This window comes from Felis catus, chromosome B3 (genome assembly GCF_018350175.1).
Source record: "Felis catus isolate Fca126 chromosome B3, F.catus_Fca126_mat1.0, whole genome shotgun sequence".
Lineage (NCBI taxonomy): Eukaryota > Metazoa > Chordata > Mammalia > Carnivora > Felidae > Felis > Felis catus.
Window position 1 is genome coordinate 21,291,066 of NC_058373.1, and position 20,217 is coordinate 21,311,282.

The following is a 20,217-nucleotide window of genomic DNA, read 5'->3' on the forward strand; positions in this document are numbered from 1 at the left end:
GAGGGTCGGGGAGACAGAGTGCAGAGGATGTGGCTGCTCTGGCCACCCACCGCCTCCTCCAGCCCCCGGCCTCGCGTCCCGCGCGCCCCACCCCCCGGCGAACCCCGGCCGCACGAGGTATTCACCTACTGCGCCCGAAGCAGCCGCCACCGCCTTCAGTAAGCTCGCCATTTTGGGAAGCGACCCACTCTTTCCCGAGGTGCGTCAGAGTGGGAGAGGAGCTCAGGCGAGAGGCAGGGCAACCCGACCGGGGGCGGGGCATACGATGATGGGGGGGGGGGGGGCGCGTGACGAGCGTCGCTGTGTTCTTGTGGTGCGGCGGACGAGCTCCCCAGTGCACCTAAAGAGGAAACTTAAACGGAGGAGGCGTCACCCCTATGAGCCCCTCAGGACTACGAAACAGAAAGTTTGGAGAAAGTTCAAAAGCGCTAGAACTGATCAATGGCCCAGTGAAAGTTCTTGCACTGCCATTGACTCTGGCAGGGGGTGGGTCCGGAACTTCTGAGCGACGGAACCTTCGCCTCCAGGGTCTAGGCTGCGCGAGGCGCGTCTTTGTGGCGCGGTTTCCGGGCAGCGCTTTTCCTTTACATGCGGCGCTGTGGAGAGAGTTGCAGACAGTAATGGCTCCGCGGGTCTGGCGTCGACGAGCCCTGGAGCGGTGTCTGAAGGAGGTTGGTAAAGCCACCGGCCGGCCAGAGTGCTTCCTCACGTAAGTGAGCAGAGCCGGACTCTGGGTGAAGCCCGGGTCTCAGCGTGGGTGCGGACTCATGGCCCCCAGCGAATTCTGGAGTAGGGGGAAGATAAAGGGAAGTGTACACCTCTTTTTCCCAGATTTCATTTACTTGACGCACCCTTAGCCTACCAAAAATTTTAAAGTTGTTGAAAGCTGTACAGTGCAGATTTCCGAGTCGTGTGCTAACCAAACTAAGCTCAGTTATTAATGCCCAGAGGCTTCCATTGAGTCTTAACGCACCCCCCGACTCTTTACACACAGGCGCGTGCCACCCTAGGTTGGTTGCTCTTTTCTCCAATATGCTCTCAATCCACCCAGTGCTTACTTATCCATATCCTTCATTGGAAGTATTAAGTTTGTCGCTTGGCTGTCCACCTCCACGATGAGCTTCTTGAGAATTAGGACTGCCTTTCATATCTCTTGCCAGCATAAGCTCTTTGTATTGTGTTGAAGGACTTAAAATGCGTTGTATGAAAGTATGGCTCTCAGATTTGTATTTCAAACCCGACCTTTCCCTCAGCTTCAGGCTCACAGCAACTACAGCCACATATTCTTTCAGCATCTCAAATTTAATATGTGCAAAATGAGCTGTTGTTTCTATTTAATTTCCTGTACAGTGCCCTCCGTGATACTTTTTCCCCATGCTCCACCCCTGCCTCCCCTATCTCAGCAAACGGCAGCTCTATTTTTTCTGTTGTTCAGACATATAACTAAGCTACTTCTTTGATATCTTCCTTTTTTCTCATTTCTACATATAATTCATCAACCAATTCTGTCGGTGCTGTCTCCAGACTGTATTCTGAATTCGACTGCTTCTCACAGAATCTGTTCCCCTAACCCGTGCACAGTTCTTCATCAACCTAATCGCTGTACTTTTGTAACGTTTCCTCTACTGGCCATCTTTCCAGAGTGTAAATTCTATCATTTTGCTTAAAATCTTCTGATGGCTTGTCTTTATACTTAAAATGGCAAACTCTTACCTCTGAGCCCTGAACGATTCACCTCCGATTCACCTCCCATCTACCTCCCTAACCTTCTGCCTCCTTTATCACACTCCAGCTATGCTGGCATTTTTGTTCCTCAGGCTCACCACACTCATTTCCATCTTAGGAAATTTATTCTCACTTTTTCCTCTCCTTAGAAGATAATGTTTCCAGAGCTTTGAAAGACTATCTCCTTATGTACAGGTGTCATCTCAGACGTCACATCTTCAGACAGGTAGTCTCTGACACTCTTGCCAAAGCAAGTTTTGGCCATTGGCTGACTGAATGATGGAGTGGCATATAACATAGCAGAGTTGAGCTTTTTAAGACTAAGATTCACTATATATCTTGAGGCAAAGAGGTGTGTAGTAGTTTCCCTGTCTAAAATCCATACAGCAGATTCACAGACACTTAGCTGACTCTTTTTTATATATTAATGTGGCTCATCTGCAAGATAATATACTCTTGGGAGCCAGGATCTATACTTAAAATTGATATTTCATTCAAGTTTGGTTTTGCACAAGAGTTGGGCTTTTTTTGTCTAATTCACAGTGCTGTGAAATTATTATCTATAATTATAAATCTCTTTAAACTTCCTCCCCATGCCCCCTTAATAGGATTCAAGATGAATTGGCATCAAAGTTCACTTCATTAACAAAAGTACTTTATGATTTTAACAAAACACTAGAGAATGGCAGAATCCACGGAAGTCCTTTAAAAAAACTGGTGATAGAGAATTTTGATGATGAGCAGATTTGGCAACAACTAGAATTGCAAAATGAACCAATTTTACAATACTTCCAGGATGCAGTTAGTAAAACCATTAAAGACGAAGACATCAGTCTTTTTCCAGAGAATGAAGAGCAGGAGTGTGAAGAGGATGGCTCAGAGGTGGAGGCTGATGGCCAGGAGGCCCTCGAACAAGATTTGGAGGAGGAGGAAGTGGCCGACCTGAGTGGTGATGATCCTACAGGGGATGAGAAAACGAAAAACTCAAGCACAATTGATCTGAGGAAAAGTCCAGTTTTCAGTGATGAAGATTCTGATCTTGATTTTGATATCAGCAAATTGGAGGAGCAAAGCAAGGTGCAAGACAAAGTGCCTAGGAAACCAAGAGAGAAGTCCATAGTAGATGATAAATTTTTCAAACTATCTGAAATGGAGACCTTTTTAGAAAACATGGAAAAAGAAGAGGAACAAAAAGGTGATGAGGAGGAAGATATTGATTTTTTTGAAGACGTCAATTCTGATGAAGATGAAGGAGAACTGCTTGGAAGTCAAAAACCTAAGGTAAAGTCTTGGGAGAGGAGAGAAAGAGGACTTTCTACCTCATATGAGATTTTGTTCTGTTTCTTGAGAAGAGGTTTCAAATACCTCAAAACTCATCAGGGCACGAGTGAAGTATTTAGATCTGTTGAAAACTGGACTGGAAAAATTAAACCAAAGCTTATCACAAAATATTTCTTTTGTAGCTTAACAACCATAACCACACATGTTAGAGGTATTCAGAATTTCCCTTAAACATATTTTCACCAAACACTAAAAATGATATTAAGTGAAAGGAAGGCATCTGTTTACTTTAAGCTGAGATATCTTGGAAACAATTATAGTTAGAAGATTTAGAGATAGGAATATTGTGCGCTGTCTTCAGTTACAATGAATCAATACTTCCTTCCAGTTTGTTACGGTCTAGTAGTTCTTACAGTTTTATAGTAGTGTTGTAGTTGCCAGTTTTCCTTATAAAACATGCATGCACAGGGGCCCTTGGGTAGCTCAGTCGGTTAAGCATCCGACTTCGACTCAGGTCACGATCTCACGGTTTGTGAGTCTGAGCCCCGTGTCAGGCTCTGTGCTGACAGCTCAGAGCCTGGAGTCTGCTTTGGATTCTGTGTTTCCCCCCACCCCCCTTCTCTCTCCCTCTCCCTCTCCCTCTCCCTCTCCCTCTCCCTCTCCCTCTCCCTCTCCCTCTCCCTCTCCCTCTCCCTCTCCCTCTCCCTCTCCCTCTCCCTCTCCTTCTCCCTCTCCCTCTCCTTCTCCCTCTCCCTCTCCTTTTCCCTCTCCTTCTCCCTCTCCTTCTCCCTCTCCTTCTCCCTCTCCTTCTCCCTCTCCTTCTCCCTCTCCTTCTCCCTCTCCTTCTCCCTCTCCCTCTCCCTCTCTCTCTCTCTCCCTCCCTCTCCCTCCCCCCCACTCTCGAAAATAAACGTTAAAAAAAAAAAGTCTTTAAAAAAAATATGCATGCACATATATGCATGATTTAATGTGTTTTTCTCTTCTTAGTCAGAAGTTTGAAAAGTCTTTTCATTTTAGTCAGGTAAAAGTTCCAGAAACCTGAAATACAAAGACTTCTTTGATCCAGTTGAAAGTGATGAAGATCTAGCAAGTGTTCATGATGATGAACTGGATCCAAAGGAAGAAGATGAAGAAATCGCTGAAGAAGAAGAAGAAAGCATTTCTGAAACGTGAGTAGTTTGAGTCCCTTACATTGTAAGCTAGAACTGTCCAATTATATGTGTATACTCATAATTGTCAAATATGTTTATCCTAAGAAGCTATATCCTCTAAACAAATATGTTTATCCTAAGAAGCTAGTCTCAGGGTAGCCAGAAGAAAGTCTCTGAATTTAAAGAGTCATTAGAGATCATCTAATGAAGATAAATATCACCAGCAATCAGATCTTTATTTATTTGCTTTTTGTGCCAATAAAAATACCTTATTGTTATTTTTGTGAGATAAGTTTGTATTATAGATTGAGGAATATTTTCTATATATTGTACACTTTTTGTTCTATTTCACTGAAATAATACCTTCTGGTCCTTAATAACTGAATGACTTTGGAATTCTGAATATTTATTTGCATTAGGTATACAAAAGAATTTAAATTACTAGAAAATAAATTTTGTTTTCCTAATGAAAAGTGGTGTATTATTGTTTTTCATAAGTGTTTTGGTATTTATAGGGATGAAGATGATGACTTTGAAGAAAGTGAAGACAGTAAACAACATAAAGAAACCTCAAAAAGAGTGACCTTTGCTTTGCCAGATGATGAGGAAAATGAGGATACAAATATCTTAAATATACAGAAGGATTCTGATGAAGTTAAATCCTCTTTTGAGAAAAGACAGGAAAAGGTAATGATTAAGAATTGAAGGAATTTTGTATATACTTACCAGGACTATGGGACTCCCAGATAACTAATGTACACTGTTTTTCTTGGCTGAATGCTTAATTATCTTTTAAAAACAAAACAAAAATCTTGCTGCTATTCCCTACAGCACACCATATCCAGATGCCCACGTGGAAGGTAGCTAATTTGTAAAAATCAGTGCTGCATTTCCCAGCCTTTGACTTTCAGTTTGTGTTAAAAGCTGTTTTTTTTTCCCTTTGTCCCTGGTTTCTTTATACCTAGTGGCATGTTTTTCCTAATTAGCTGTCTTGTGAACCTCTCTTTGTAGCTCTTTCAGCTGCTCTTAAGGATACTGCTTCTTTCAGATGCTCTGTGGATGGCTCCACATACCTGAATTTTAATTAATGCCATTTCAAATACGTTTTCTAAAGTTGATAAAAATTATCTCTTTGTGACATGATTTCAGGCAAATGAAGTGTCATTTGCAAATAATAGATAACAGCCTGGCTCCAGTTATTTGTGTCATTTAACCACCTTAAAATTATATCACTCAATTAGAAATGAGAATAGGCAAATAAATATACCAAGGATATCAAAAGAATTATTAGCAAAAGAGAATCTGAGTTAAATCTGTGATTATCAGATTGTCCCCAAAGAGATAGATTTAAAGGAGGGGGTGGGGGGCCGGTACCTCGTGGCTCAGTTGGTTGAGCGTCTGACTTTAGCTCAGATCGTGATCATGATCTCACTGTTCATGGGTTCACACCCCACGTTGGGCTTGCTGCTGTCAGCTTGTCAGCGTAGAGCCTGCTTTGGATCCTCTGTCCCCCTCTCTCTGCCCCTCCCCCACTTACACTCTCCCAAAAATAAATAAATTTTTTTTTAAAAAAAGGAGGAGGTGGGGAAGCACTAGGAAACAAAATAAGAAATTTCATTGAGTTAGTGTCTTTCCCTCCCTATATCCTCCCTAAGATAAAGACAAGCAGGTTTAGTTTTATTGGGGAATTATATCAAACTTTCAAGAAGTAGAAGTAATGTTGTTTAATCAATTTCCACGTACAAAAAGTAAAGCTTCCAGACTTTTTTTCTTGTGAAGCTACTAATAACGTGATACCCAAACCTGACATTAAAACACATGCACACACATAGTTTCATTTATGAATAGTGATGTGAATATTCCAAATAGCATAATGAAAGACTGACAACACCACAGCCAAATGGGCCTCATTCTTGATTTGGGAATAAGAAATCTATTAACGTAATTCTTGGTTGTAACAGGATAAGGAGAAAACTGTATGGTTCTCTCCATATATGTCAAGAAGACATTTGATGTGGGCACCTGGCTGGCTCAGTCAGTTAAGCATCTGACTTGATTTCAGCTCAGGTCATGATCTCCAGGTTCGTGGGATTGAGCCCCATGTCCAGTTCTACACTGTCATTGGTCATTGTGGAGCCTGCTTGGGATTCTCTCTCTCCCCCTCCCCCACATACATGTGCTCTTTCTCTGTCTCTCAAAAATACATAAACTTAAAAAAAGACATTTGATGAAATTTAGTATCCATCCTTAATTTTTTTTCACCTGCAGTGAAATACAAATGCATTTAACCAAAAGGTGCCATCATGCTCAGTGGTAAAATTCTAGAAGTAGCCCTTTAAAATGAAGAGTAAGACAAAATGTCCACTATTACCTTTACCACTGTTATTTAACATCCTTGTGGAAGTGTTAGTGCAACTACAGTAGAAAGAGATACAAGGTAAGGAAAACTGAAATGAGCATTAATATTTGCAAAGGATACTAGAAAAACCTAAGTAGATGAACTGAAAGCTATTAGAAAAACAAGGGAATTCAGTAAGGTAGCTTTCAGGCTGGCATTTTCTACACTGTAAAGTCATTATAGGGCTGCCTGGGTGGCTTAGTCAGTTGAGCATTTGGCTCAGGTAATGATCTCATGGTTTGTGAGATCGTTCCCTGTGTTGGGCTCTGCCCTGACAGCATGGAGCCTGCTTGGGATTCGCTCCCTCCCTCTCTCTGCCCCTCCCCCCATTCGTGCTTGCACATGCTCTTCTTTCTCAAATAAACTTAAAAAAAAAAAATAGGGGCGCCTGGGTGGCTCAGTCAGTTGAGTGTCTGACTTCAGCTCAGGTCATGATCTCATGGTTCGTGAGTTCAAGCCCCGCCATTGGTCTCTGTTCTGGCGGCTTAGAGCCTGGAGCCTGCTTCAGATTCTGTCTCTCTCTCTACCCTTCCCCTACTGTCTCTCTGTCTCTCTCTCTCTCATAAAAAGTTATAAATGTCTTCTAAAAGTTAGAAATAATTTGGATTGGGGGTGTGAAGTCTAATGTTCAAATAAAAATTAATTTTGGAATGCTCTAATAGTTAAAATTGATAGTGGCTTGGGAATGGATAGATCATTTGACTAGAACAGAGCCCAGAAATCTGTCCAGAATCTTCTGGGGGAATTTAGTATGTTATAAACATGGCATTTCAAATCAATGAGGGAAAGAAGTCATCTGCAGTGCCTCACCCCACCTCAGGTGTTAAGAATAGGAAGTTACTGTTGGCTTAATAATAAAATGGTGGCAAGAAAAAACAAAAATGTATTGAGAAATAATACATTTCTTGCTTTTGTGCTTTTTTTTTTTTTTTATAACTATTTATTTTTGAGACAGGAGAGACAGCATGAATGGGGGAGGGTCAGAGAGAGAGGGAGACACAGAATCCGAAACAGGCTCTAGGCTCTAAGCTGTCAGCACAGAGCCCGAGGCGGGGCTTGAACTCATGGACCATGAGATCATGACCTGAGCCGAAGTTGGATGCTTAACCGACTGAGCCACCCAGGTGCCCTGCTTTTGTGCTTTTAAAGTAGTTGCTTTTTTTCAGCTATAAGCCTGATTTATTTCCTAAATGTGTAATAACTTTTTGTTTCTTTCTTAGATGAATGAAAAAATTGCATCTTTAGAAAAAGAGCTGTTGGAAAAAAAACCTTGGCAGCTTCAAGGGGAAGTGACAGCTCAAAAGCGACCAGAGAACAGCCTTCTAGAAGAGACTCTGCACTTTGACCATGCAGTCCGCATGGGTACGTGAGCCCATGGGGCTCCTGCAGATGTTCCTTTGCATATGTTTTCTATGACTTTATTTCATAGGAAGATTTGAAATGATATTTCTTTTCCCCCAACTTTTTATTTTAAAAAGTTGCAAACATACAGAAAAGTTGACAAAATAGTACAACAAACACATATATGCTATTCAGCTGGATTCACCAATCGTTAACATTTTGCCATATTTGTTTTCCTTCCCCTATGTATATATGTGATTATCTGTGTGTACTTTTTTCCCCTGAATCATCTAAAAGTAATTTACCAATATTATGACACTTCATGCCTAAGTACGTTTACATGTATCTTCTAATAGGACATTCTCTTAATACAGTCACAGTACTATTAATTTACCCAGGAATTACTGTTCTGCTAATTCATGCCTAAATCCATAATCATTTCTGCTAGTGACCTGTATACAATGCCTGGTATCATTTTCTACTGACGAAATTGTGAACTCTAGCCAGGAACCCTGGTCATCTCATCAAACTCTTTCTTGTACCTGTGAAATCAAAATGAAATTTCCATTTTATTCAGTTCTAGAGAGATTGGAAAAGAGGGTGAGTACCCAGGTGCATGGACTAAAAGTGTTAGCACTGATTACTGGATATACTCTACTTTTGTGGTTCTCAAACTAGAGGGAGCATGAGAGGGCTAGTTAAACACAGATAGGTGGCCCTTTTCCCCCACCTTCTGATTCAGGTGTGGAGTAGAGCCTAAGAATTTACATTTCTAACAAGTTCCCAGGTGTTGATGCTGCTGGTTCAAGGACTACCCTTTGAGAACCTCTGGTCTAGTGTATACCTACCTCGTGATGACATGTTCTGTTTCCTTTAGCTCCTGTGATTACAGAGGAAACCACCCTTCAACTGGAAGATATCATTAAGCAGAGGATAAGAGATCAGGTCAGTAAGAATGAAATTTAACTGAACTTAAAATTCACTGGAATTTTTAGAAATAATATATGCGTATTTTGGGAGCAGGACCAACACTCTTCATTGTTTTCGTAGAAATTTTGTTTATATCAGTTCTTCATTTAAAGCTTAAATCTACACTGAAGGCTACTACTGCTTAAGTCTGCACTATCTTTCTTTTGTTGTATGAGGCACTGCCTTTCACTAGAGCTCTGGAAAGCCTTGTGCTTGAGGAGAAGGGGGAGCCAGAGCCACTGCCAGTCTTTCCTGTGCCTTGCTCATCTGCCTGGTGGCTCCCGGTGAAACTGGTAGAGGATGACAGGCATGGTGACTGATTCTGACTTGATAGGGTCATACTTGGGACCTTTCATCTGGCACACAGTGTCTGGGCACAGTGTGACAAAGCGTTTATTTTTTTCAAATGTTAAAAACCTAGCAAAGTTTTTGTTTAAGAATTGATTTTATTTTGTAAACTTAGAATAAAATTGGGTATATGACACGTACGATAAGAGATGGCTTTAAAATGTGTATAGTGTTTGCTCAAAATACGAAGAGTTTGAAGGGTGGGTACTGTATGCAGAGTATCCTTAAATTTGAAATGAAATGAGAAACTCAAGTATTGACTTGTAAACAAACCTTGATGGGGAAATGTGGAATTAAAGGTGGTAACGAGGAGAAAGATGCATTTAAGACAAGAACAAAAAAGAATACTTAAGTAATGCCCTCTTTATTTTTCATAATACCTATGTTTGGTGACTTGAATAGTCATTTTACAGGTTGAAATTAATTACTTTTTGCTACAATTTGCTTACTCTGGAATGATAATAAATATTCCAGAGGAAGAGTCTTAAGTGAGCTTAGAAAGAAATGATAGATTTTGTTAATTTATGGTCCTTGTGCCTTTCATATTTCAGGCTTGGGATGATGTAGTACGTAAAGAAAAACCTAAGGAGGATGCCTATGAATATAAAAAACGTTTAACGTTAGACCATGAGAAGAGCAAATTGAGTCTTGCTGAAATTTATGAACAGGAATACATCAAACTCAACCAGGTGAGGACTCCCCGAAGGCAAAGGCATTGTTATTAAAGTAAGAGAAGCAGACAGCTGGCTCTTCTGGTTCTACTGTGATGGCTGAAAGTCAGGAAACAAATCTTATGCTCTTGGTTCACCTCATTGAAGTGTGAGACAGTGTGTTAGAAATAGAGAGGTTACGATATTGCCCCTGAATGTGAGGGGGTAGGGGAACTTGTTTTGCAGTTAGTCATTATTCACCCGATTGTTCCAAAGGTAATTATTAACTTTCTAGAAATTATTACAGTAGTCCCACAATTTTAAAATCACTTCTCTTTCATTCTTTAGAAGTTACCAGTATAACATTATCTGTAAATTCATTCACGTGTTTAGGTCTGGTAGGTTATGTGGTTTTGGTTTTGTTTTCACTTAGATTCTTAAAAAAACTATCTGGTTAAGTAGGACACAGTAATTTCAAGTAATATTATATTACCAGTTAGTGATTGGATTATTTTTCCACATTCGATTTATTCAGAATGTGGTCAGTATGTAGTTGGGGGTAAAATGGCATTTTTTATTTGCAAAAGCCATTTGATTAATTAATGCCACTTTCACAGCAATAGCAAACCATGACCTTGATGCTGCTGTTAAGTTGAAGATCTAGAAAGATTTGAATTCAAATTCTTTCTGGCTGCTTTGCAACCCAAAGTGGTAGTTGAAGGAACATATTATTAAACATTGCCCGGCTACTTTGAGAGGATTCAGTAAATACAGAAAGTATTTTGTAACCATGAGAGTTAAAAATTAAATATGTAATGGGACAGCTGTACCAGCTCTGTAAATACCAGTTTTATTGAGGTCTCAGAAGTCAGTAGTCAATCATAAGTTTTTGAGTATGGATTTAATTTAGGCTAATTCTAGACCCATTCAATTAAGAGTTAGTCTGGGGATGATGATAAATATTTCCTGAAGTTTGGTATCTGTCCTAGAGGTAATAGGCAAGGTGATAATAAATAGCACATGAATGAACTTCTAGTTGTATATAGATGATTTCACAGCTAGCCCCACGTCGGGCTCTGTGCTGACCGCTCAGAGCCTGGAGCCTGCTTCAGATTCTGTGTCTCCCCCTCTCTGCCCCTCCCATGCTCGTGCTGTCTCTCTCTGGGTCTCAATAATGAATAAATGTTTAAAAAAAAATTTTTTTTAAAGATGATTTCACAGCCATTATTATCTGGGATAAGGCAAATGACACGTGGAGGATAAAAAATGAGTTAAGTTAAACTAAAGCAGTGACAAATGCCTGGATGTGGCTGGAAAGTGGGCTCTGGTGACAGAATTAGAAACAGACCTGGATGCATCTCTGGTATCAAGGTGGTGCAGGCAAAGAGCCAGTGGCTTCCCTGTTCTGGTGTGTGTGGTTTTGTTTTGTTCTGTTATGCCTTGATAAAAAAAATAAAGAGTCTTAGCCTTTTAGAGTGAGCATTATGGGCAGAAGGAAAAGGGGATTGTGAGCATTTGGGCTGTTTCTACCTTTTGGCTGTTGGGAATAGTGCTGCTCTGACCATATGGCTACATGTATTTGTTTGAGAACGTCTTTTTTTTTTATTATTATTCCTTTTTTTTTTTAATGTTTATTTATTTTTGAGAGAGAGAGAGTCAGAGTACAAGCAGAGGAGGGGCAGAAAGAGAGAGGGAGACACAGAATCTAAAGCAGGCTCCAGGCTCCCAGCTGTCAGCACAGAGCCCGACATGGGGCTTGAACTCACAAACTATGAGATCATGACCTGAGCTGAAGTCAGACGCTTAACGGACTGAGCCACCCAGGCGCCCCTGAGAACCTCTTTTTTAATTCTCTGGGGTATTTACTTAAGTGGGGAGTTGCTAGGTCATACGGTAATTCTCTGTTTAACTTGAGGAACTGCCTGATTCATTTCCATTGTGATGGCACCATTTTACATTGTCACCAGCCACACACAAGGGTTCCAGTTCCTTGACATCCTCACCACCACTTGTTATCTGCTCCTCCCTTTTCCTAATGATAGCCATCCTAGTGGGAATGGCTTAGTTCTTGACAAATAAATACCAAGGGAATTAAATTGTAAGTTCTGAATCTTAGAGGTAGTGATTGCTGCAGCTCCTGAAGTGCAGAGCACATTCTTTTTTGGCTAGTGCTGGCACCGTCATGGTATTGAGAACTTGAATTCTGCCTTGTAATGTTTTTTTTGGAGCCTTGATGATGAGAAATGGGGAGCACCCTTATTGACCTTCAGGGTTTTGCCCTGTGATGTGTATTAGGCTGCTTAATCTGATGTTGTTGAATTCATTTCCTAAGCAAAAAACAGCAGAAGAAGAAAATCCAGAGCACAAAGAAATTCAGAAGATGATGGATTCCCTCTTCTTAAAATTGGATGCCCTCTCGAACTTTCACTTCATCCCTAAACCGGTAAGTGTGTTAACATTTCAGTGTGCAGTCAGAACAGATGTGCCTTTAATTCCTCTTTGAGCTTTTGTGAGGCTAGCACTTTATTTGGTTTTGGATACAAACCTATAGGCATTCCCTGTAAATTACAGGCAGGGCCTGTCTTGAGGAAGGCTTACATCTAGTCCTGGACAGTTCTGGCTTCCTCTGCTGATCCAGCCTCATCACCAGATGGGCCTTTGCCAGACCTAAAATCTTAGCCACAGGATCTCTTCATTACTCACTCTTGTTGTTCAGTCTTGGGTTGTATTTTCATCCTGTGGTGTGTCTGGAGACCTGTGATGTCTGTACCTGCTGAGTATTTTCTGAATACCTGCTATGTACCATATTAGGTTCTTTATGTATGTGAACCCATTTTCCCCAATTTTATTAAGATAAAATAGACATAGTGGTACCTGGGTGGCTCAGTCGGTTGAACGTCCAACTCTTGATCTCAGCCCAGGTCCTAATTTCATGGTTCATGAGCCCCCATGTCGGGCTCTGCAGTGACATCGAGAAGCCTGCTTGGGATTCTATCTCCCCCTCTCTCTGACCCTACCCTGCTTGCACTGTCACTCTCAAAAAAAAAAAAAAAAAAAAAAAAAAGATGAACTTAAAAGATAAAGTAACAGTGTATACATTTAAGATGTACAACAGTGGTTTGATATAGAGGTTCCCCCATCATCAGAAAGTAGAATGTTCCTATGAAATGTTTCGTAAGCCTAAATGGATAAACCAAAGAAGCAATTACCATTAACTAAATGGAAAAGTTTTTGAGCTTTTCAGACCCCAAAAAAGAACCTCTCCTAGGCTTTTCTGTTACTTCAGAACCAGTCTTGTAACGGATGCACAAACACGTGGAGATACACACAAATGCTCACAGACACGGTTTAAAGCTCTGGTGGCCTGATGCTGAGATGCCGAGTGTGGTTCCTGCAGAAGGAGCTGGGCAGGGAGCTCACTGCAAAACAGATGCTGAACACTACTTTTGCTTTCACGAAAGTAAAAATTCTTTTCAGATTTCTTTCAGTTAGCAAAAACAGGTACTAATCTAGGTCTTTTGTAAAAGCAAAGTGGCCTAACATGAACTTTGGAAGGGCACAGGATACCCACATTGTGTATTGTGAAATGATTGCCGTGGTAAGTTTAGTTATCCATCACCCAGTGTAGTGGCAGTTTTATTTCTTACAATGAGAGCTTTTATAATGTACTTTCTTAGCAACTTTCAAATATACAATACTGTTAACTCTGTCTAGAACTTCTCTTATAACTGGAAGTTTGTACCTTTTGACTACCTACACCCATTTCCCCCACCACCTGGTGGCCACTAATCTGTTCTCTATCAGTTGGGGGATTTTTTTTAGAGAAATCTAAGTGAGATTGTTACCCAAAGTTAAATGGGAAAGGAAAGAAGAAGCCTCAGTTCTCTTGGCTGCCATGGTAAATAATTACAGTGAAACAAAAGTAAAGCATAGAAAAATTGTATTCAAGTATACTCCACAGGAGGAGCCTGCCAGTCAAGAGAGACACAGGGCCCAGAAACTCTTGAGTGTGGACTTTGATCTTTTTTTTCTTTTGGGTGGGCCCTAGGGTCACAACATTTGAATGACAGACCGGGATTATATAATAATTACCCAAATTCTCATGTCTTTTCCCAAGATGTATTTGAAATGCCTGCAAGGGTAGGAAGCCACAACATTATTTCTATTCTGGAGACATAGGTCAAATAAGGACAAGGGGCTGCTCTGTGCACAAGTGCCACATGCACAACACACTTAACTCTTCCTCTGCCAGGACCTTGTAACCACAGACCCACTGCTAGAGGGGTGGGTTGTGGTGGTCCCTGGGTGGTCTCCAGTAGAGCTCTCCATCTGGATGTCGAAGGTCCATCCTCCTGCTGCTCATGCCTAGTTTCCTGCCTAACAAGATCATACAGTATTTGTCTTTTCTCCATTTGACTTATCTCACTTGGCATAATGCCCTCAGGGTCCGTCAGTGTTGTCACAAATGGCAGTATTTCCTTCTCTTTATGTCTAAATAGTATTCGAGTGTGTGTGTATACCATGTTGTCTTTATTCATTCATCTGTTGATGAACGTTTCTGTTGTTTTCATGGCCTGCTATTGTAAATAATGCTGCAGTGAACACGGGGGTGCAGATACTTCTTGAGCCAGACAGGGGCACCAGCTTGGCTCTACAAATGGTCAAGGCCGCTGGCTGGGATCTCTACTTGGACACTGCTGCAAGCAGGAACCTGGTCTGCCAAGATCCAAGCACTAATTGCTATAAGCCCTGCCCTTGTTCTGCATCCTAGTCTGATCCCCAGTGGTCAATCCCCACAGACTTTGGTGATCCCTATGACACCGACATGATTGGGCCTGTCTAGAAGTGTCCTACGATGCTGGGGAGTTACAGGTCTACTTAGGCTCTCTTCCCACTGGAGAAACCCTAGGTCCAGGTGGTCTCTCACAATGGGGTGCTGTGCCGGCTGGGGGGAGGGATATGGTCAGAGTGTAGCCTGTCCTACCTTTCTAATGCAGTCCTTCTCAGTCTCTGTGGTCCAGGGGGTTGCTTCAGCCTCACCCTTGGGTTCTGGGATTTTCACAATGCTATCTCATCCATGGATAGTTGCTAGTTGGTCTTGTGAGGACAACTAAGGTTGGGATCAACTTGTGTTGCCATCTTGATGATGTCAGTGTCCCTGCACATTAACTCAATCCACAAAACATTAAGGTAGATGCTATTCTTTCTGTTTTGCAGATCAGGAAACCAAGGCTTAAGAGGTTGGGGGGGTGGGGTGGTGCCTGGGGGCTCAGTCGGTTAAGCATCTGATTTCACTTCAGGTCATGATATTATGGTTAGTGGGTTCAAGCCCTGTATCCACCTCTGTGCCAACAGCTCAGAGCCTGGAGCCAGCTTTGGATTCTGTGTCTCCCTCTCTCTGCTCCTCGCCCATTCTCTCTCTCTCTCTGTTTCAAAAGTAAACAAACATTAAAAAAAAAAAAAAAAAAAAGGTTGGAAGGGTTGGATCTAACTCTGGGTCCATGCTGTCCCCATTGCCTCATGCCCCCCTGTGCCAGGCCCAGACATCCAGCGACCTCTGTCTGTCTGATTCTCACCACACTTGACTCAGTGCCTCTTTACTCTTTGGAGCTGCCTCTCCCACTCACTACACTCTGTGAACCCATAAAATGTTCTATGCCTTCCTTTTAGTACTTGCCAACCTATTGCCCCTTTGTGTTGCCTAGAAATGAGATGTCATGAATCTCAGAGACTAGTCTAGAAGTCAGAAACCTGAGTCTGAATCTGCCCCTGACTAGCCTTGTAAATTAGACAAATTGCTTCACCTTTCCTCTGTATAGAAGAGGTAATCGCTAAAATCCTTCGGATTCTTTGATGGTTAGGAGATTTTTCCTGTGTGAGTATCTTGTCTTCTAAGACAGTCTGCTTTTATCACCTGGCTTTTTGTTTTGGGTTAATCAAGGTATAATTTGTATGACAGTAAGTTTGTGGTGGCAGGAGCCATTTTTAGATACCAAAGTGCCAAGTATAGCTGTGGAATAAATGAAGAGAGGAATTTTCATCCCCTCTTGGCCAGCAGGTCTTACTGTGAAAAAGTTACTAATATGAAAAACGTGATCCCTTCCTGTGCCTTACAAGACCCTACGTGATCTGGCTCCCTCTCACCCCTCTAGTCTCCATAGCTTGCTATCCCCCAGCCACACTGGTCTTCCAGTGCCTTCAGTGAGCAGAGTGCCTCCTTCCTCACATCTTCCTGCTGGACTTTCCTCCGCCTGTTAGGTTGTGCCTCTTTCTTTCCATGGTTGGCTCCTTCCTGTCTCTGGGGTCTCAGGCTGAGTGCCATCTCCTTCCCGCATTCGTCACTGCTCTGCGCATTTCCCTCATAGCACCATCACCGTCGTTGCTTGATGGCTAATTGTTCTCGTTTCCAAGCCAGCACAAATGTGTTTTGTTCACTGCTGTTTCCCTGCTGTGTTCATCACACTAACACAGAGCCTGATATGGGGAATTAGACATTCCGTGGAATCTTGGGAATTGAAGGAGAAAATGTATTTGGGGCTACGTGCCCCAATATAGAAGCCTTTCTTTTTTCCTCTTCAGAAATGTAGAATTTTTGGTACAGGTTCCTTTTAATAAGAACTTTTTTTCATACTCAGTTTGGTATTTCACAATCTCCATAAACCCTATGGACCAGTCATCATTTTTTTTTTCTTTTCTGGGCTGTCTCCGTTTTCTCTGTTTCTCTTTAAATTACAGAATGGAACACAACGTTACTAATAAGTAAGTGAACAGTCAGTAGTCCAGTGGAAGAAATTTTTTCTTTAACACTCTGACATTGTGTGAAGTGTCCTTTTTATTCTTTCTGAAATTTCCCGGGACACACATCTGTCCAGTTAACTGGGGTAGGGACAGGACTGTGGTAAGAAAAAGGAGTGTGCAAAGGGATCAGTGACATACTCTGCAGTAGAGCCCCCTTTCTTCTGAGTCTCAGTGCCATGTTCTCTCCAGGGCACCTGCTGTGCCCCACACTTCATCTCTTACTCTCTTCTAGCCAACAGAGTCCCTGTCCCTGTGCCCTGGTGCCCCTCAGAGATGTGCAAGAATTAGATATAAAGAGCATTAGTGTAAGCATTAGGTAAATAATCAGTAGTGTTCTGATCAGTATGAAACCTGTTGTAATTTCTGAATTTCCTGGGAAGTTCTTTCAAAAAAAAAAAAAAGGCACCTGGGTTCCTCAGTTGGTTAAACTCAGGTCATGATCTCACGGTTTGTGGGTCCAAGCCCTGCGTCGGGCTCGGTGCTGACAGCTCAGAGCCTGAAGCCTGCTTCGGATTCTGTGTCTCCCTCTCTCTGCCCCTCCCTTGCTAGTGTGCGCGTGTGCTCACTCTCGCTCGCTCTCTCTCTGAAAAATAAACATTAAAAAAAAAAGACTAGTGAACATTGCATTCATTTCTCCTTTTTATAATTAATAGGTTTGATTTATTTTGATACTGTTTTAGTTTTCCAAAGGAGTTCTGTATAATTTCATATTTCTGTTTATAAAGTTATGTTTTCAGTAGCTGGAAGATGACAAAATTTGTTTATCAGGTAGTCTATTTTGACTCATTCCTATAAGCATTTTTCCTTGCATCTTTTTGTATATATTTCTTATTGCTGGCCTTTTTTCCATAACTGAAGACAAGGTAATATTCACAAATATCAATAGATTTATTTAACACTAGATAGGAATGTTTGAAAATGTCCACATCTGTTACTGATGGGAATAATTTAGTAAAATTCGGTGAAAGAACTGGTGTTGAATATGGCAGAAATGTTCCGCAAAAGTGTAGAAATAAGGGTTCTTGGTGTAGTAATGAGAAAGAATAGTTCCTAAAATATGCAGATTATTAATTCCTCAGGTAGCCCATGTTGCCCACTGACACTGCCATCATTCCAGTTATCTTAAGATTTTTGCTGTCAACACATCTCATATTTTTTTTTTTTTCAACGTTTATTTATTTTTGGGACAGAGAGAGACAGAGCATGAACGGGGGAGGGGCAGAGAGAGAGGGAGACACAGAATCGGAAACAGGCTCCAGGCTCTGAGCCATCAGCCCAGAGCCCGACGCGGGGCTCGAACTCACGGACCGCGAGATCGTGACCTGGCTGAAGTCGGACGCTTAACCGACTGTGCCACCCAGGCGCCCCAACACATCTCATATTTTAAATAATCTCCATAGAGTATTTTGTATTGTATGCTTTAATAGGTTCACGATACAAATATTTTGTGTTAGGACCATTTCTGACTTCCTATTAAATGTGTTGTCTCTTTTCTAGCCTGTTCCAGAGATTAAGGTTGTGTCAAATCTGCCGGCCATAACCATGGAGGAGGTAGCCCCAGTGAGCGTTAGTGACGCAGCTCTCCTGGCCCCAGAGGAAGTCAAGGTAAAAAGCCAGTGTGGAAACATTAAGGTTTTTTTTATAAGTTGGTATATAGCTAGATCTCTACTCAATGTCATTTTCCTGGAGTTTTAAGTATAATCAAATAATAGTGTTCAGTTTTCTGTAATCAGATATTATGAGGTACAGATAGAATTATTAGAAAAGCTGTTTGTAAATATTCCATATCTATATCTTGTTATAATCCAATTTGAGTACTATCAGTGATACTAGGTTTAAAATAAATTGTTTATGTTGCTCATATACTAGTAGTCCTTTAATATCAGCATTTCCCCCATTATTTTGTCCATTTAATGCTTATCAATAATAGAATCAGTTTCTAGAAAAGAACATTTGAGTTATTAGAAGACGTGGGACATACCAAGTGTAGGCAGTCCCTGCCTCATGAACACTGAAGCTCATGCAGTAAAAAGAAATGATGGTTTCTAACAGGTCTCATCTTCCCAGCTGGCCTGGCACATGGCTCTTTGTCCCTCCTCACTTTGCTGCACCCACACCCATCCCTTTTAGCACCTTTGCCACCTGTACAGTTGACAGCCCTGGCAGGATAGGCTGGCAGCTGGGGAGAAAAGAGAGGAAATCGATCGTCAGTATATAGATACGTCCCTTCCATTTTGGGGAACCCCTCCTGCCGCCAGTGGCTGTCATCAGCAGCTTGGCGCTGAGGTTGTCCCTGGAGTCTTAAGTGCTGTAAGGGGGCTTGCTTCTGGGACTGTCAGCTTGCTAACCTAGCTCTCCAGGCTGCCTTTGTGATGTGCTGATGTAGCCGAACTGTCACTGTGAGAGTCTGCTTCATCAAACAATGAGTTCCAGGCCTAAAGAACTGAGCTACCAAAGCTCTTTGGGGTGCAGATAGGTACTGCGTACTCACTCTTGGCTGTAGATACACAGCCTATTGGCCACGTTCTGTGGACTTGCTTCCCTTCTAATTTCCTGAGTTGTGTTAAGTTAGATCAACTGGTGATTATTTTAATAGGAAAAAAATAAAGCTGGAGATGTAAAAACAGCTGCTGAGAAAACAGCTACAGACAAGAAACGAGAACGGAGGAAAAAGAAGTATCAGAAGCGTATGAAACTAAAGGAGAAGGAAAAGCGGAGAAAACTGCTTGAAAAGAACAACCCAGGTCAAGCCGGGAAATACACGAAGGCAGCAGCTTCAGAGAAATTAAAACAGCTGACCAAAGCAGGCAAAGCTTCGCTATTAAAGGTAAGGATGCAGGAAGGAAAACCGCAGAACGGGGCCTGTGTGGGGAAACTGGTGGCAAGTGGCAGGTGACATCGATCCACGGAGGGTCAGACCTGCCTAGTGAGAGGCCGTGGGTGCCTGGCTGGAATAACAGCCCAAAGCACATGGCCCTCCCAGACGTGGGGCCTGGCAGGAGTTTTTCTTCCTACTCACTCCTCCTTTAAGTCACAAGAATATCCAGCAGCATAAAATGTATATAAAACCTCTGTGCAAACTGATGTGAGTTTTCATAATTCCTTGTCCATTTATGGATATTTATATTTCCATATACATTGTTGTAGTTATTTGGCGCTTTTTTTTTTAACTTACAAGCGCATTTTATAGTGTGAGTGTGTTACTGTCTTTAATTGCAGGATGAAGGTAAAGACAAAGCCTTGAAGTCATCTCAAGCATTCTTTTCTAAATTACAAGATCAAGTAAAAATGCAAATCAGTGATGCAAAGAAAACAGAAAAGAAAAAGAAGAAAAAGAAGGATATTTCTGTTCATAAATTAAAGCTGTAATATATTTTGAATATAATGTAAATATTAATGTGTAAGCTTATATTCTGTCATTGTTCTGTTTTATAATAAAATTTGAGAACTTTTCTTTTCATGAATGGCAGATATTTGAGAATTCTGCAGTTTGAAAAGACAAACTCCCAACTGTCATTGGAAAACCCTGAATTGCTTCTTCTGGGTGTGAAGCTGG

General features: G+C 41.6%; 2 protein-coding genes across 3 annotated transcripts in view; one reads left to right on the top strand and one right to left on the bottom strand.

Moving 5' to 3' along the window:
• The window catches only part of MCEE (methylmalonyl-CoA epimerase), a 28,968-nt gene extending 28,707 nt beyond the window's left edge, over positions 1-261 (bottom strand). Inside the window, exon 1 of the mRNA XM_003986891.6 lies at positions 126-261. Within this exon, the coding sequence (XP_003986940.1) occupies positions 126-171 (46 nt within the window). The 5' untranslated portion in view covers positions 172-261. The remainder of the gene's footprint in view (positions 1-125) is intronic.
• A 212-nt stretch (positions 262-473) lies between these two features.
• MPHOSPH10 (M-phase phosphoprotein 10) lies at positions 474-20,125 on the top strand. Of its 2 annotated transcripts, XM_003986892.6 has the most exons (11): positions 486-709; positions 2,334-3,006; positions 4,024-4,175; positions 4,673-4,844; positions 7,776-7,917; positions 8,774-8,841; positions 9,765-9,902; positions 12,196-12,306; positions 18,159-18,266; positions 19,258-19,488; positions 19,881-20,125. In XM_003986892.6, exons 1-11 carry the CDS (start codon positions 621-623, stop codon positions 20,028-20,030), a joined length of 2,034 nt encoding a protein of 677 aa, XP_003986941.2. In that variant the 5' UTR covers positions 486-620; the 3' UTR covers positions 20,031-20,125. The 2 variants fall into 2 exon arrangements, with proteins under 2 accessions (XP_019687518.1, XP_003986941.2); XM_019831959.3 differs by lacking the exon at positions 19,881-20,125 and having other exon boundaries at positions 474-709; positions 18,159-18,267; positions 19,260-19,368.
• The last annotated feature ends 92 nt before the right edge of the window (positions 20,126-20,217 follow it).